The sequence below is a fragment of the Triticum urartu genome, chromosome 2A (genome assembly GCF_056163025.1).
Source record: "Triticum urartu cultivar PI428250 chromosome 2A, HENAU_Tu73, whole genome shotgun sequence".
Taxonomy (NCBI): Eukaryota; Viridiplantae; Streptophyta; class Magnoliopsida; order Poales; family Poaceae; genus Triticum; species Triticum urartu.
The window spans coordinates 5,763,090-5,782,005 of NC_141874.1; the positions used below are offsets into that span (position 1 = coordinate 5,763,090).

Below are 18,916 nucleotides of genomic sequence, written 5' to 3' on the forward strand. Positions count from 1 at the left end.
AATACGGAAACAAATACTACCGGAAATGAACACAAAGCAAATACAGAGCGGAGACAGAAACATAAGTGGTCATTTGCGAGAACTTAAAACACCATTGAATCATAGAAAAATGCACACACAAAAAATTAAATAATTGTTATCATGGCTACAAAATTATATGATTATGTCAGCAACTTAGCTTAGTGTTGTAGTAGTACTAGACAATTGCGTATAGGGTCTAGTTGTGTACGTCTGTGGTAGTAGAAGTTGGGCCTCAAATGATCCATTCTACTCATTCTGCTTGGTGTGTCATTGTGTGTTATTTGGTGGTTGCGTTACAAAGCAACCATAGTAGTTAAAACGGAAATTCTATATTCACGGAAACGGAAAGTTTTGTTTCCATGTCTGTTCCATCGGAAATCACTGTTCCATTTTTGTTTCCGTTTCCACATAAAAAATTTCCATTTCCATTTTCATTTTGCAAATTTCCGTTTCCATTTTCACATTTCCTCTCTGTTTCCATTTTTCCTTTGGAAAATCGAAAAGTTTCCACTCCATTTTCATCCCTACCTGCAACTGAGTGAAAAGTGACTACTCCATGAGACCTAAAGGAGATTGTTAGTAGTATTAATAGACACTAGCAAAAGGACGCGTGCATTGCAATAGGAGAAAAAAATCATAAAAGATTCAATGGCCATGACAACATTATGCTGCATCACCGATACATTTTGTTCAATTTCATTAATAGTTTTTAATACACGGACTTATTTAAAATATTATCATGAACGTTTGTTGATTTCCCAAACATTTTTTCAAAATTGCAAATATTTCAAAAAATATATGTATTTTTTAATCCACAAACATGTTTTGCTTTATTGACCATTTTATTAAAAATTCTCATTTTTTCTAATTTTCAGAAATTTGAACTACCAAAGTATTTAAAGGAGAAAACAATGAAAACAGAAAATAAAAAATAAAAATAAAGAAACAAAAATTGAAAACAGGCCGCCCGCATATGGGCTGGCCCAAACGGGCGCGCTGCGTCTTCTCCCAGCGCGCACAGGGCAGTATAGGAGGTCCCTGCTACGTGGTCCAGCCCAGGCGGAGGATTTCTCTGTGTGAATCTTTTTTTGTCACTTATAGGTGGCATCGATTGGTAATATTTTGCAACTTTGAGGGCAATTTATGTGACGTACCACTAGAAGCACTAATGACTTTATTATTACTAGCAAAAGGGCCCGTGCGTTGCATGGGTAGAAAAAAAATCATAATCTTTAACGGCGATGACCACATTTTATTCACATCTCATCGCATGATTTTGACAATTTGTTCAGGAATGCAAGAAATTGTTTCTTTTCAACATTTGTACACAAATTTAAGCAATGATCACATTTTCAAAAAAATACCGTGGTCATAGAAAAACTTGGTAATTCAAACAATTAGTCTGAATTTCAAGAAATGTTTTTTTAAAACATACTATAATATTCCGCTCCACCCCAGCAGTTAATTCTTCAAAATTCATGTGTGATTAACTACATACCTTCGATCATTCGTGACCATTTTTAAAAATTTGGGAACAGTTTTAATGATCGTGAACATTTTCTACTACTTACAAACATTACTTTAAAATTGTAAACATTTTTCTGTATTATGAACTGTTTTTAAGCATTTTCTATTGACTCGGCGAGCAATTCTAGAATAGACGATCAGTCTTTTTCGAAATTGTGGGATTTTGTTAAAAATTTCACACACATTTTTTGAAATACAAGAACATATTTTGAGTTAGCAAACATTTTATGAATCAATAAACTCTTGTAATTCACGAACTGTTTGAAACTTTTTAGGACATTTTTTTAATGCATTAAAAAAATTTAGCAATATTTTTTCCAATTTCATTAATCATTTTTAACCCACAGATTTTTTTTTAAAAATCATGGGCTTTTCTTTACAATTTTTCTCAAAATTGCAAACATTTTTTTCAATATGCGAATATTTTTGGAAAAATCTCGAGGAATTTTTGAATTCACAAACATTTTATGTTTTTTTAACATTTTATTTTCAAATTCTCTGTTTTCAAATTTTAAAGAAAATGAAGTTACCAATTACTTAAAGTAGTAAAAAACAGAACAGAAAAATAAAATTAAAAAGGAAACTAAAAAAACAGGCACACACATGGGCCGGGCCAAACGGGTGCGCAGTATCTTATCCGTCGCGCGGAGCGCAGTATAGTCGGTACCTATGCTTGGGCCGGCCCAGGCAGGGATTCCTTGCAAAAAGGTTTTTTGTCATTTATAGGTGGCATTGGTGGGTAATATTGTGCAAATTTCAGGGTAATTTTAATGATCTGCTACCAGAAGCAATAGCTGCTTTATTATTAGGAAAAGAAAGATTATGTATAGATATAGACGAGAAACAAAAAGGAAGAAGAATAGAGAAAATATATAGTTTGGACCCTTCACGCTTGATCTCCATTACCTTCTTCGGCCCAGGGGATATAAGTTGGGCCTGGGCTAGCACCTCCAAGCAGTTCTTCTTTAAACTTCCATGTGAATTTTCAAAAAAAAAAAAGGTCAAGACCAAGATGTGTACAACAATTATTGGAGGGACGGGCAAGGCCTAGGTACACTATCGAACAACAGCGCACTGCACGTGCATATGAGTTTTGCAGATTTCCAGAACGTGTATAACTCGCTCGTTGCGAACTGTACGACTCGCTCACCACTACGGCACCGGCGCATGGGCCAGACCCATAACATGGAGCACGCACAGTGTTCATTTGTCGTTTTTGTTCTTTCCTATTGTTTTGCTTTTACATAGACTATTTTATCGTTTAGCACAGTCAATGTGTGTGTCACTGAAATAATGCCAACATTTATTTTAAAGCTTATTTTTTGTTTTAAAAATGAAAATATATATTTCAGAAATTAATTTACATTAAATGTTCATGTAATGTAAAAAAATTGTTCTCGTAGTTCGTAAAACACATTTAGATCAGTAAAAAATTGTCCATCACACTAATTAAATGTTCACTTGTTACAACATATGTTCATGACATTTTTCTAAAGGTATATACATTGTAAAAAAATTGTTACATAAGTTTGTAAAATGGTTTGTAGCATTCAAAGAGTTCTTGACATTTTATTAAAATGTTCGTGACACATCATAAATGTTTCACAAGTTTTTATAAAATGTTTGCGCTATTAAAGAAAAATGTTCAACGTAAATGGTAACATTTAGAATAGAAGTTACAGAAACAAAAATGCAAATAATATATTGATTAAAGAAAGACATTCAACCGAAAAGAAATCAAAAGAAAACTAAAAACATACAAGAAACCCGTAACGTTCCAGGTCAGTTAACAGTAAGAAGAGAAAAATTCAACGTATAGCAACCATGACAAGCGTTCCTATAGCGACTGAGCAAGCGTGCATGCTAACTAAGTACTCGTTTGATAGGTCAGCCCATTTGTGGCGACTGCCGGCGGCAAGATCTATAACCGTCTCGGAGGGGACGAGGTATAGCTGCAGCACAAGTGCAGCAGGTTTTTGAAAAGGGACTCGGTCGTGATTTATAACTTGTTATTAATATGAACCCTATTAAATAAGATTTTCTTATTTTTACCTGCTCTACCTTTTTCTGATCTAGCTCAGTTATTTCATCTCGTAGAATCAACATTTTATTTGGTAGGGTTTGTGCGAGGAGAAGCCAATGGGCCATGGTATAGCCCAAGTGTCCATGGAGAAGAGAATCATGTAATCCAATCGAATCTAGACCGCAGAAACTCATAGACATGGGGGAGCTCCTATCGGTTCGCTATGTGCTGGCAATCAGCCAGGGCACACCCCCTTCCCCCACCTGTCCCTTTTGTGCCGGCCCATGCGCGGGGCGGGACGCGTCCTGTTTTCCATTAGTTTTTTTTCTTTTGTATTTTCTTTTTTGTATTTGTTTTTCTCTTTAAAATAATATTGATTTGAAAAAGATCCAAATTTCAAAAACATTGTGAATTTTGAAAAAAATGTTCAATAAATCAAAAAAATCCTTGAAATTTTCCCATAATTTTCAAAAAAATATATTGATATATTTTTTGTGGTTTTGAAAAAATATTCACGAATTCAAAATGTTCATGAATTTTTAAAAAATCACACAAAAATAAAAAAAATTGTGAATTACAATACATGTCCATCAATTCGAAAAATGTTCATTGATTTTGAAAAAAATTCATGCATTTCACAAAAATGTTCATCAAACAAATAATGTCGGTGAATTTCAAAAATTGTTCCCAAAGTTCAAAAACTCGCCGATTCAAAATTGTTTGTCAATTAAAAAAAGTTGATGAATTTGAAAAAGATGTTCGCAAAATTCAAAATGAAAAAACGGAAGAAAAATGAAATGGAAAAGGAAAAGAAAAAACTAATAAGAAAAATATTTAAAAAGAAAGGAAATGAGGAAATTGAGTAAAGCAGAGAAAAACTGAAAGGAGAAAAGAAAAAACAACTGGAAAGGAGATACTTGGGTCCGCTGAAAATGTGTACGTACTTAGCTGGAGGGGGTACGCGCCAGGTCCGGCTAACGCACCGACTCTTGCTTCGGAGCTGATAGACGCGACCTGCGCAACATGGGAAAGACAGAGGGTTCTAGTGACTTTTATGCCCATGAATGCGGAAGTTATACTTGATATTCCTTTGTGCATGAAGAATGTTGATGATTTCTGGAGTTGGGGTCATGAAAAGAACGGTATATTCTCCGTTAAATCTGTATATCGCATGCTTGTGAGTACACGGCAGAGAAGAGAAGCGTGGCTAGAGAACAGGGCCGGCCCCTCCAGCTCGGCAATAGGAGAAGGGGGATGGAAAAGGCTATGGAAGACAGAAGTGCCAGGGAAGGTCCGTATATTCCTCTGGAGATTCTCAACACAATCCATACCAACCAACGATGTAAGAGCACACCGGCATATGTCAGATTCTATAGCATGTGGTATGTGCGGTTCTCCAGATTCATGGAGACATTCCCTCTTGGAATGTACTATGTCAAGATGTACTTGGGCTCTAGTGGATGACGAACTGGCGCAAACCCTAGCAACTATTACCGAACCAAATGCAAAACAGTTGTTATTTACCCTCATGAGTTCATTATCGCATGAACTTTTTGTGAAGCTAGCGGTTACTCTGTGGTCTAATTGGGCAGCACGACGGAAAGCTATTCACGAGGGGTTATTCGAAAGCCCCAGACTATCAATGGATTCATCAACAGATATCTCCAGGAGCTAAATATGTTGTCTTCACCTACTCCAGCGTTGAACCAGCGAGCTGCTCCTACAACTAACGCAAGCGCCCAACGCCCAAAAGCACCGCCACAAGGCTATGCAAAAAATCATGTCGATGTTGCTTGTCGCAAGGGACTTGGGGCCTCTGTGGCTGCTGTATGCAGAGATGCAGTGGCAACTTTTTTGGTAGCTCAGCCCTTGTCATCGGGGGAGTTGATGACCCTGATATTCTGGAAACCATAGCATGCAGGGAGGCGCTCGCGTTGGCACAAGGTCTTAACATCCACAATCTAGTTGTTGCATCAGATTCTAAGTGGGTAGTTGGAGCTATCAACAACTGGGGCCGGGGCACTAATGGCCCCATCATCACCGAGATCAATAGTGTAGCTATTTCCTTTAATTGTATTTTTACTTTTGAAGGCCGTGCCGTTAATGTTGAAGCACATAGATTAGCCAAGTTCGCACTCTCATTAGGCATGAGATGTCACCCATGACCAGAGTTATATCCCACACACTGTGGTTTTTACTGAATAAAACTTGGTTTTACCTAAAGAAAAATTTGTGGTCAACGGTTTCCCGGACACCGGCCGGCCACAGCGTCGGGGGCCGAGCACACCTCCATACCGGCGGCTGTTGGGAGTCACCGAGCCTCTGAATCCTCTTAGATATCGTGACATTGCTCACTGCTGGTTCGCTGGCAAGTATTGATTCCTGACATTTCCTTACGCATTTGCTTGCACTGTATGTAAGATCAATTCCTCAACTGTAGATAGATTTTAGCCAGAAAAACAAGAGCTACAGACATCTCCACACAATAACTCCTGAAGGGGCGATCTTTAATTATTTATATAAGTATTACAGCACAAAACTACACTGCTCTACACATAGCAGGAAATGTACGTTTGAGAACCAGAATCAAAATCTAAAGCAGAAGCAGAATCTCTCCTTGTAAATGCGAGCAACCTTACATCAAATAGACTTAGACAGCTAGATACAGCAAACTGGGCGCGGTGTACCACGTGTGTACAGATAGGAAATGACCATGCTCATCCTAGGCATTTTCATGGTGAGCCGAACGAAGTTCAACTAGTGAAGCGTACACTCCATCTTTGATGTTCATCAGGGACTCGTGTCCCCCTTTCTCCACAATCACGCCATCCTTGAGGACTGCAATGATATCGGCGCCTTTGATCGTCGAGAGGCGGTGCGCCACGGCAACCGTGGTCCTGCCGATCATCACATGATCCAAGGCATGCTGCACGATCCGCTCAGATTCAGCATCCAAGGCGCTGGTCGCCTCGTCGAGCAGCAGTATCTTCGGGTCTTTCAGTATGGCCCTTGCGATAGCCACCCGCTGCTTCTGGCCACCAGATAGTTGTATCCCTCTCTCCCCAACAGAGGTTTCATATCCTTGAGGAAGGCTTGATATGAACTCGTGCGCATTGGATGCCTTCGCCGCTGCAATGAGCTCCTCCTCACTGACTTCCCCGTCCTTTCCATAGGCTATGTTGGCACGAATTGTGTCATTGAACAGTACAGGCTCTTGGCTCACCAGTCCAGTTTGCTTCCTCAACCAGTTGGTGTTTAAGCTATTGATTTCCACTCCATCCAATAAAATGGTTCCTGAATCCGGATTGTAGAATCTCTCCAGCAGTGCTATTACTGTTGACTTGCCACAACCACTCTCTCCAACGAGTGCAATAGTCTATAGGACCATAACAAAAGTAAGCTACTAACTGCATGATTGTAGTAAACATAACAATGCGATGAGTATATGAGAAGTAGGCAAACCTTTCCATGGGGAATGTGCAGAGTAAAGTTGTTAAAGATTACAACATCTGGGCGTGTTGGGTAGTTGAAGCTGACATGTCGAAAATTGATGTCGCCCTTGACCTCATCTAAAGTCAAACCCTCATTGCTACTCGAGTCGATTTCAGACTTCCGGTCCAGCAAAGCAAATATGGAGATAGCTGAATCCTTTGCTTTTTTTGAATCGGATGCCATTGCACTTGTTTGAGATATTCCCATAGTTGCTAACACCAGTGCGAAAAAAACCTTCAAAGCATATATGACTTACTATGTGAAATGACCTCGTGAAATTTGTGACGGTGGTTAATCATGGAGGGTTAAGAATACAAAAATAAAATACTAAGAAAAGAATCCTCAACCAGAAACTTCACTGCTGAAATAGTGCATATGTGTACCTCAAAAACATCACCAAAATTTGATTTGCCATGGCGCACGAATTGCCCTCCAACATAGAAACAAAGACTGTATGTAAGGTACAACATCAGGAATGAAAAACCAAATCCAATGCCCCCGACTATTCCTGTTTTGAATCCTTGATTCTTTGAGGCTTCACATTTCTGCTCATATATTCTGGTAATTCTTTTTTCAGAACAAAAAGAAGCTACAGTCCTTATACTACTAACTGCATCTGTGGCCACTTGACTCGCATCTTCATGCATCATCTGGAGATTGAGAAATCCATTATCAGAAACTAAAAAAGTGTTTATAAAATGAAAAATAATTATCTAAAGTGTTGATTATTACGATGCTTGACAAAGTAAAAAACGCATTTTGTAAACTTAAACAGATTATTTTTAATCTTTAATGTTGTATAAATGGATCTGCCGTGGTTCATCCACCCATTCCACTTTCCTCTTTCACCTTGATACAAATCTTGAACAAATAATTAATGACAACAAAGCTCCCCACATAAAAAACTAAGTTCACCACCTCCTTCAAAATTTATAGTGAATATGTATCATGGCACATGTGAGAACAAAGATAAGGTGTGACTATGGAGTTGCTGACATGGTGCAATATTTTAAGGAGAGCAAGAACAATGAGTCGTGACACTGACCAAGAAGGAAGTCAGATGTGCACAATAGCGTATGAGATATATGAACCTTGACCAAAAATAATCCATAGAATAGCACGGGTAATGAGCTGGTAGTTCTAGCTTGACAGTGGAAGCTATGCATGCACTGCTTCATTACTCCCTTTGGATCCCCAAAAGGTGTCTTTTCGGAGATAGTAATTATCAACAAGTTTTGGAACAATGGCAACTAATATCTTTAAATTTATATTTATCTAAATGATTTGGATAAATTTGTCTCACAAGGAACTTCCACAATGTATAGTTTTCTTCGTTTTTTATGCCTATTGTGGTGAAATTAGTGGCAAATTCTATTTTGTAAAGGCCTATGTCCAAAAAATTAATCTAACTATAGGGTGTAACATCTAGTTTTAGGTTTATTCTCAAAATGTCTTATAACTTGAGGAACATCCCAATAACTTTCTTTAATGAATTACCTTAGCGTCTTGACTGAAACCATTCAAGAACTTCACATTGGCATAACCTTGAATACCAACAAGTGGAATCACACATATGATAATAAATGCAAGTTTCCAGTCAGCAATCATAGCAATGACAACTCCCGTGACTAGTGTTGAGATAATCTGAACCATTAAAGACAAGTTATCTCCCACTAAACGTCGAACATTCGAAGCATCAATTGACAGTCTTGCACCAAGTGCTCCGCTGTAAGACATAATTTGGCAATTATTTAAAGTACCTCAAAGTAAAGTTCAAAATATATAGAATAAGAAGAAGAAACCAAGAGAAAAGATGCAACACACCTGGAATTCCTAGGGTCATCAAACCAAGCGACTTCTTGGTGCACAATGCTTTGAAATGACAAAGCTCGGATGCGCTCTATAAGCTTCCCACCAGCTAATCCAAACAAGAAGAACTCTGCTGGTATTGCAATTATCGATATGATGCCCATTAACACACACATCAGACCCCAAAAGCTAGTATCCTTTTTGAGTTTATCTGGTGGCTCATAGAAAGCTTTAATGGCACCCGAAAGTATTAAACCGAACACCGGGAAAAACACTCCATGGACTGCTGCAGCCAGGGATCCTAACAGAAGAAAAGGTACCTCTGGCTTGTTAAGAAGAGCTAGACGTACCATAGGAGCTTTCTTTGAGACCTCACCATCACCACTCTGCTCTTCCTGATTCTCCCCATGTGTTTCATTTCCTCCGGGCAATTCCATTGCACTAGGAAACCCAAAGGGGAGTGTGAAAGAGTGCCCACTACTATTGCCTACTGAACCACTAATTGACCGCTTCATTGACAAGCTTTTACTTTTAGACCTTGGAGTAGACAATCGGTGGTCTATTTTCTTCTCTTCGTGACTTTCTTGTAGCAGAACAAGTTGAGAGTACGCACCATCTAAGTTTAGCACCAATTCATCATGGGAACCTATATAAAAAGTGCATTCCTCACAATAGTTAGAAACTGAAACATCTAATTAAGATGTGAAAATAGGTTTTTGATAAAAAAAGTGATAGAAATGAAATACTGACCTTGTTCAACTATCTTTCCGTGTTGAACAACTGATATGCAATCAGCATTCCTCACAGTAGTGAGACGATGTGCAACCACAAGCGTAGTTCTGTCCACCATGATCCTATCTAGTGCCTCCTGAACTATCCTCTCCGACTCCACGTCTAATGCGCTGGTAGCTTCATCTAACAAAAGTATTTTGGGGTTTTTAATGATTGCTCTCGCAATTGCAATCCTTTGCTTTTGCCCCCCTGAAAGTTGAGCACCACGTTGGCCAACCATTGTGTCATAACCCTAGAAGGAGATAAAGTACATATTAGCACTTAGTTCGAGCTGGAAAAAAATTAATTGCACAATGTTTTTAACGCACATTGGGCAACTTGTCGATGAAAATCGTTGCATTTGCTAGCTCAGCGGCTCTCTTGATCTCCTCAATTGTCGCGTCCTCTTTGCCATATGTTATGTTATCTTTAATTGAGGTCATAAATAGCACGGGCTCTTGGCTAACAAGACCAATTTTCCCTCTCACTGAATCAAGATTTAAACTCTTGATATTGATCCCGTCAATCAAAACCTCACCATCATGTGGATCATAAAATCTTTCTACAAGAGTAACCACAGTTGACTTGCCACTCCCACTCTCCCCAACTATAGCCATTGTAGTGCCACTAGGCACATGTAGTGAGAATCCATCAAATATCAGCTGCTCGGGCCTTGCTGGGTAGCTAAAATACACATCCTTCAGCTCAACTTCACCCCTCATATCTTCTAATTGCTTACCGATATTGTCATCGGGATCAATTTGTGGTTTCCTCCTGATTGTTGTGAATAATCTGTGTGCTGCTGATTGTCCTTCTACAAAGGCAGTCATACACGGTGCTGCATTACCTAAACACCTGCCTCAAATGGGTGATAATTATCACATTTAGCAATATGATATTGAACATATGAATTCTAGTTCAAGGTAAGAGTAAAGACTGACCCTGCCCCAATCATCATAGCCAATAAGACTGTGATGGTTTGTCCTCCTGTGTATCCTTTTGTAAGAGCCAACTTTCCACCGTACCATATGGCTAAACCATAGCTAGAGAAGAGTACAAAGAAAACAGAACCCATGCCAAAGCCATTAGCAAGTCCTTCCTCAACAGCACTTTTGTATGATTTATGTATTAGTTTATTGTACGTTGTGATTTCCTTCTTCTCCCCATTGAAAGAAACGACCTATTTGCATATATGACCACATCATAAATTAGAGAGTGCACATACATTCATTTATAATAGCCATTGTTCATAACTCGTTTTGTGAATTGAACTTACTGTTCTCATGGCGCTAATTGTCTGTTCGACAACATTCCCCGCATTACTGTATGATGCTTGACCCCTGCTAGAGATTGTGAACAGCAATTTTGCAACTACTGCTCCAGTAATTACAACTAGAGGTATGCATGCCAACATGACAAGAGATAGAAGCCATCCTTTCACAAAACCTACAATGAAACCACCAACGAAAGTACCCACAAGTTGTTGGAACTTGCCAACCTGAAGAGTTTTAGAGTGCATGTCTACGTTAATTTAAATATGAGTTATAATGAATACAATTTTTGCTTTTTTCTTATCTGCTGGTCACTAGACTTGGAGAAAGTCCTTACCTTCTCACCAATAGCATCTTGAACTAGGACAGTATCACCAGACATTCTTGAAACTATCTGCCCAGTTGTCATTTCTACATCAAAGAATGATATATCTTGTCTCAAGACAGATCTGAGGTATAGAGAGCGAATGTGTGTCGCCTGCCTTTCGCCGGTAAGTGTCCAACATGACACCTCTGCATAGACGACAAGTTGGCTTGACAGTTATCCCACCTTGACATGATAAACACTAGACATATGGTTTATATATGATCAATTATTTTCTATTGAATGCATTACATAAGCAAAAAATTGCCGTCGTGATTGCTAATGTAATTTCATCTATCTTCTTCTAGTGAAACACAAAACATGTGAACATTATTTATCTTATATTCAATGGTTTTTCTATCTATTTTGGATAAGAACTTTAGCAACACAAACTAGAATTTGCGGGATGACGTTACTAACTTGCAAATTTAAATCACTAGCATGCATGTGTATTACTGCCATCTTTTCAAACATGGCCAACAGCTGGCTAGTGTCATGGCAGGTGACGGAAAAACATATGATTAGGCGGACGAAGTGTGATCATGCTCACGGAGAAAGGAGACGACTGCTGTTGCGATACCCAAGTAGACAAACTGCAGAACCACCTGCATAAAAAGAAATGGCAATGAAGTGAACAATGTTTTCCTGTGTTTTCCATCTTACAACCATGTATATGTGCAAAGAAATAAATCTTAACTATTTATGTAGATACGTGATGATATGTGGTTAAAGAGCTTCCAGCTTGCTAGAAATTCTTCCAAATGGTAGACCGAATTACGATCAATCCATGATGATCACACATATGTGTAGATCTTGTAGACATGTATACTAATATATATACAAGTGTCTTGGACTACAAATAAATACCACTCGTTGAGGTAACTTGTCGATGAAATTAAGAAATTCGATTTCCTAATTTTATATCCGTGTAGAATGCTAGAGCACACAATTGTGTTCGTGTGGATCAGTTGGTGTATTTCTTACAAGATATTGTAGGTGTTTTTCTTCAGCTGGAATCATGGACAAAATTGATGAAGCAACAGTCACTTATTTTAATCCAGGTCCTGATGGTAAACTGATAATGCAAGGAAAATGCAATCCATTTGTAAGGGGGATGGTATGAATCGTCGCCATCCCTAAGATGGTGAAGCGGACAAGTGACAGCTAAGCTAGGTATTGGCAATCTCTTCATTGTGTCCTCATATTACTTTAAAATTTTGGCATGTCAATTTCGCCTTTTATGAGTTGATGGACCACCGACCTCACATACTCCCTCCATTCCACAATGTAGTGCTTCCTCTATCCTCGTGCTTCAACTTTGACCGTAAATTTAACTACCAAGACCGATTGCGGCGGGAACAAAAGTTATATCAGTGAATTCGTATTCGAAAGAAGTTTTTGATTATACAATTTTTTTCTCCCGCGGCAGTCGGTCTCGTTGGTTAAATTTATGGTCAAAGGTGGACCTCGGGAAGCGCGGGCGCACTATATTTTGGAATGAAGGGAGTACCAATTTGAAGGATCGGCATTATAATACTCCCTTTGTAAACTTTATAAGGACGTTTTAGGTCACTAGGTCACTAAAATGTACAGAGGGAGTATTCTCTTTATTTTAAGAGAATAGTGGATTGGCTTGTGACACGCGGGGGCAGTCTATTGTGACATCTAGAATGGGGAAGTGTAAAAATGAAATATACTCCAACCCCATATATGGTCTTTAAGTTTTGCTAAATAAGCCTGCAAGAAAAGTTTTTTTTAGATATGCAAAAACTATAGTTCGATTCGTGAGTTGATTTACCGTCTATAAGTGGTATGGCACGAGGTTACAGTGCTACATGAATAGCATACTATTTCATAGAATTAAAATTTGAACAAAAAAACCAAATGTTCAATTGTACCTGACAGTAGATAAGTTTTCCAAATTGATATGTATTTAGAAGGATATGAGCAGGACTATTGTTGATATGTCTACGTTGGCAAGTGGTATGTTGGATAAGATAGTACTTCTGCTATTCAAAATTAGCTAAACATTTTACATGCAAAAATTGTAATATGGAGTTTTTAATCATTTCTTTTGTATGAGTATAATAAAAAATAATAAAATTATAATATCTATAAGAGAATTTGATGAATATAATTAGACAATTTTCACCGACCAATCTGTATTTTCTACACATACTGCATGTCAAAGTAAGATAACATTGGGTGGACGCTTTCTAATACATTATCAATTTTTAGCAAAGGAAATATGTTGCAGACACATTTAGTATAGTAGTGTATTGATGTGCTCACATTAACAGGGGCTTCTATTTGTGACACCGATGAGTGGGCACCTCTTGTCATTTGCTATCTATAAAAATTATAAATATTTTATTGCAAAGAAAGAAAACAAAAAGGAAAGCAAAATTTTAAAAACCAAAAATATCCCGATGAAATCCATAAAGAAAAATGCAGAAAACTAATAAAAGAAAACATAGAGAAACAGAAAAAGAACAACCCAAACCTTCCTAAAGCTTCCCAAAACCGCTACCCTCTCTCACTATTTTTTCAAATACTTGACATCTTTTTAAATGCACATTTTAACGCGGACCATTTTTTGATACACGTTGAACATTTTCCAAATACATGATGAACATTTTTAAATTACACACTTGAACATTTTATCGAATACGCGTTGAATATATTTTTTGAATGGTATGAAACATCTTTTTACTTTCAAGAATGTGATCTTACATGTGTAATATTTTTCTGAACAGTGCGAAACATTTGAAGAAAAATATTAAAACATTTTTTACATTGTCTAACCATTTTTCAAAATATAACGAACATACTTTTCAAACACGCGAACATTTTTCTTAAATTTCACATACCATTTTTGGATGGTACAAACCATTTCTTTCCATTAGGCAACCATTTTTTTACATTATGAAGCATTTGTTTAATATCATGAATTGTTTTTTGAAAGGCGTGAACATTTTTCAAAAGTTGCAAAGTCTTTTTTGCACTGTATTAAGATTTTTAGGTGTGTGATGAATAGATTTAAAATATGAAGTAATTTTTTTGGCAATAAATGGTTACAGAATATTTCAAAATATAAATGGACGAAACTTACGAACAAACGCTAGTTAATGAACTAACGCGACTGGGTTGTCCCACTTCAAACCCTGCCCAAAGTGTTTTGAGGAGCCCCCGCAAGGGTCACTTTGGTGCGCAGTGAGCGCACCACTTCAGCCATTGCCACGTGTCATGCTCGGGGCACTCCTTATGAATTTTGTTTTTTATTTATTTCCCTGTACGTGTCTTCAGCTTTTAGATGATTTTTTATTTATTTTTTGGCTTTTCGGTTTTCCCTTATTTTTCTTAGATTTTGGATAAAAATAAATTTTGAAAAAAGATTGCGCAAGAAAAATGCATTTTTCCTTCTGCGAGAGGCACGGTCCTGCCTCTCGAAAAGGAAAAAAAATGTGTTTTCTGTTTTTTTACTTCTGCGGAAGGCACGGATTTGCTTCCACGTTTTCTTCTTTTTACGCAAGAGGCGCGGATTTACTTCTCGTGGAGGCACGGATTTGCTTCCGTGAGACTTGGAAAAAACTGCATTTTCAAGAGCAGCGATTGTGGAGTACCAGGGAGTCCACCAAATTAACCTCAAGATGGTTTGCTTTTACATGGCATATGTATCATGCTTTATGTACTCCATGTGCTTGTAAATAGATGACATTTTGGATATTCATGTGGTCTCTTTCATCCTAAATAGATAGGGGTTTGAATATGGTATGGTATCCAATATGTAATTTTGATCATCATTTGTCACATAGATATATCCCAATGAGAATTAACAAAATTATGATATTACCAAAATGGGTTCATGATAATATAAGAATATTAGCTTCAGATGGTGCACGGGCATAGAATAGGCCGTTTAAGACAGCTAACTGCCACATGGTTTCAAAAGGCCATTAATGGTAAGGCAGAAATTATTGTTTATTTCAATCACAAATACACCTACATCGCAAAATGGATCCGGGTGACAACAACATATCATACACGGTTGGAACTGACAGCCCATGTGGAAAAGGTTCCCACTTAGTAGGCCTGTTAGGCTTTGGTATAAGTTTAGATCAACCCCCCCCCCCCCCCCCCCCCTCTCCTCCCAACACACCACACACATACATCACAAAACCCCAACTGCAGTTGCGTTAGTATAATACGAGTCAAAATTGGAGAAATACTTCCTCCGTTCACAAATATATATAAGATGTTTTGGATATTTTAGTATAGAACACATACAACCTAAATGAGTAAACAAACACACCTAAAATGTGTCTATAACTCTATATACATCAATATAGAAAAAGTTGAACATCTTATATTTGCGAACGGAGGGAGTAGGACTGAACATAATCTAGGATAGAATCTAGTATTTACGAATGGACGTAGCAATACACACAGACGTGGTTGCAAAAGGTATAACAGATATCAGTAAGCGCCCGCCATGGAAGTTGAGACCGGATGGGGCTTACTTTGTTGACGCGCTGAAGGACGTCACCGTCGGTGGCGTCGCCAAAGGCGTTGATGGTGGCGCCGAAGACGATTGTCATGAGGGGCTGCGACAGACCGTTGGCCAGCGCGGCCACCGTGCCGACCAGCATCAGCAGCAGGTCCGTGCCGTCGGCGTACCGGAACATCCCCATGAAGGACACCTTCTCTTGCTGCCCCAGGCTCTCCTCCTCCCCCTCGGCAGCCACTGCTGCTGTGTCCATTGCTAGCGGGGTAGCTCGTCCCCAACCCACTGCTTTGTTTGTCTAAAGCCTGAGTCTCACAATTGAAGTTCTCTGTTTGGATTAATCTGCAGGGTATTTATGCTTGGGCTGGCCAATGCTTCGAGATACAAGTGGGCATATTATTATACCGTTGCGACCACATGCATGCACTCGTCTCAAAAAAAAAACAACATATGCATGCACTCTGTTGCCAGAGTGGGGTATAGTTACGCTCCACTAAGACCAAAGAGTAGGGTCTGACGCAAATGGATTATGAAAAGTGTTATTTCTGGGCCGACAATGTTATTGAAGTTTATTCTTAATTTAACAGTTCAACAAATAGCTATTGAACTAAAATCACGACACTTATTATGGATCGAGGGAGTAGTATTTTATAGATGATGTACAACCTCATAGTTGCTGAACTAAGTGTACTCCTTTTTTTTCCTTTTGAGTGGAAGAAGTGTACTCTTTCTTTTTCTTTTTTTCTTTTTTTGTTGAGGAAAGAAGTGTACTCTTTTAGAAGTCCAGAAGTGTACAATTATAGGTGTGAAGGTATCATAACATGACATTTGCACATCAGTAGACAAAAATTTGAATATAAATACATAACTAACGGCATGCCACCCAATTGACTGACCAAGAAAAAAACAATTTCTTAAACTGCTGTGAAATAGCAAATCCGGTAGACGATGGATTAATTTTTTGCACTCATGGCAGGGTCTTAGTCTACACAAGCCGTCAGACTATTCTGGCGCATGAGCTTTCCTTGGGAGTCACTTAACCACAAGTTGGCGATATAAAGTTTGTGTGGAGTGTCTGTCCCCGGAAGCTTCCTACTTTTACACTCACCCTTATGAATATCATCTTGAGATTTACAAAGTCACCATAGGCGCCTCGTCGTCGACGGAAACGTCTCCTCACACTGAAAGCGCATCGCCGGAAATCCTGAAATAAATTCAGGAATAATGCGAGCACTAGGATTTGAACCCTGGTGGGTTAGGAATACCACTGTCCACCTAACCATCTCAACCACAGATTGATTCACGGAAGCTTCCTATTAATAAGGAACATATCTAGTAAGCTGACTGGACGCACGTGCTTTTACAGAAGATGAGGCCACTACGTGTTGTAGTTGGTGAACTAACCTCTTGTCACTTACTTGTAATAGTAATCAGGAAAGACCTATCAAACAGAAATAATCTTCTAATTTTATCTTGACTAGCTTCCTCTAAGTACATAATTAATAATAAACCTTGTTGTCCAGGCTGATGTATTATGGTAGCGATGAACGGCTCTCCTTCCTACTTATAAGTCATCAGAAACTTAACTATTTAAGGTAGACATTTGTGTGCAGACAATCGGTTTTTGGGTGACAATCGACTATTATGCCTCTTAATTTACAAGTGAGTTTCGTTAGAAGCTTCCGCCAAAAAATGAACCTCCTGAGAAAGTTCAAGCAAATCCGACCACCTGGTAAGCCCTAGTTATCCTAGCGTTGAGGTTAAACTACTCGATGCAAGGACCGGTTGATCAGGCTATGTGGACTAGTTCGTAGGGTTCTAATTCCTACAATAGACATCATATATATCTTACAACCTTTGCTGATCAAAATGGTCTTATTAATTTTGTTGGGATAAGGTTGTCTAGTCGAGTATGTTGATGTTCCGTTTCTATCATATCTAGCATGTGTCACTCTAGCCGCCTAGTTGTTCTACGTAATCCTACTAGCTTGTCTATGATCTTGTAGCGTACAATGGGTAAGAACACATATAACATTTAATTTCTATGATCATAATTGTCTATGATCTCATTTGCGTACAATGGTACAGAAATTCCTTTCAACTAAAGGTGGTCGTAATATTAGAATTGTGCATGTAGGATAAGAACACAGATAATGTTTACTTTCTGTAAGATAGGTTAATTAAGATGCAATACAAATTTAAAGATAACTATTATAGTAAATGCAATAATTATCCAGTGCTAACACCGGGGTGATAGGATATGCTCACTTGGCTAAATAACCTTCTTCTCTCATCTGCTATAGAAACACTTCCTCCATTCCAGTTTATGAGACACACACAATGACTTAACCGTCAATTTAACTTACAAATTATCACTTATATGCCAGAATTTATAACATTGAATCTGTACTCAAAATTAGACGGAACAGTCAGCTACCAGTTTATGACAGCGACCTGCATACTTCTACGGCAATTTTATACGTTACAAGTGCCAAATTAAAGTGGCTGCCTTTGCAATTCTCACTGAGAAGTTCTTGCATATGCGTGCTTCCAAGAAAACCCGGCCAAACATATGATATATGATTAACCGGTATGTAACTGCAACTTGAGAGTACAAAGAGATGATCACATGGTAGTATGCAAAATGTGACTTGGCCTATTGGTGGGGGGCACCCTAGGGGGATCAAGTAACTCCATTTAATTTTGCTGTGAGGGAACACTTATCCAAACCCCCATTTAACCTATATATAAATAAGAGAGCATGTATGTACAGTTGATTATAATCATTAATATTAATAAAGTGGAACTACGCCCCTATATTTTATGTGACGATTTACCTTCAATAGTGGTATGCTTCTTATCGACTACTTTTGTGTGTCCCGCTTCTTGACCCTTGATTGGCCTTGCTGTTAAAGGTTGTGGAAATGATTCTATGTGTGCATGTCTGTCTTCTTGTCCTCCATCCAAAGGAGTTTGACTGTGAGTGTACCGGGTCGTCTTTCTCCTTCTAAATTAGGATTTAGTGAACCTTCTCCTCTTCTTCTAAGCTTTTATTTAACTAACTATTTAGTTACTAGTCTATGACTATGACTTGCATACTTCTAGGTTGCAACGACTTTGTACCACAAGTTCCA

At 38.3% G+C, this 18,916-nt stretch overlaps 1 protein-coding gene across 1 annotated transcript; it reads right to left on the reverse strand.

Annotated features, from left to right (window-relative positions):
• Positions 1-6,048: 6,048 nt before the first annotated feature.
• Positions 6,049-16,103, reverse strand: LOC125534993 (ABC transporter B family member 4). Its single transcript, XM_048698053.2, has 12 exons — positions 15,799-16,103; positions 11,829-11,883; positions 11,252-11,427; positions 10,920-11,141; positions 10,585-10,823; positions 9,973-10,498; positions 9,623-9,896; positions 8,888-9,518; positions 8,561-8,789; positions 7,447-7,713; positions 7,034-7,297; positions 6,049-6,947 (listed from the first exon to the last, which is right to left on the reverse strand). Exons 1-12 carry the CDS (start codon positions 16,036-16,038, stop codon positions 6,294-6,296), a joined length of 3,777 nt encoding a protein of 1,258 aa, XP_048554010.1. The 5' UTR covers positions 16,039-16,103; the 3' UTR covers positions 6,049-6,293.
• Between the last annotated feature and the right edge of the window lie 2,813 nt (positions 16,104-18,916).

What these genes read in the sequence shown, in the direction of transcription:
- LOC125534993 (XM_048698053.2), bottom strand. Translation starts at nt 16,038, where the DNA reads ATGGACACAGCAGCAGTGGCTGCCGAGGGGGAGGAGGAGAGCCTGGGG. An exon ending in CAATTAGCGCCATGAGAACA is followed by an intron (nt 10,824 to 10,919) that starts GTAAGTTCAATT and finishes ATATGCAAATAG; the next exon opens with GTCGTTTCTTTCAATGGGGA. An exon ending in TCATCGACAAGTTGCCCAAT is followed by an intron (nt 9,897 to 9,972) that starts GTGCGTTAAAAA and finishes ATCTCCTTCTAG; the next exon opens with GGTTATGACACAATGGTTGG.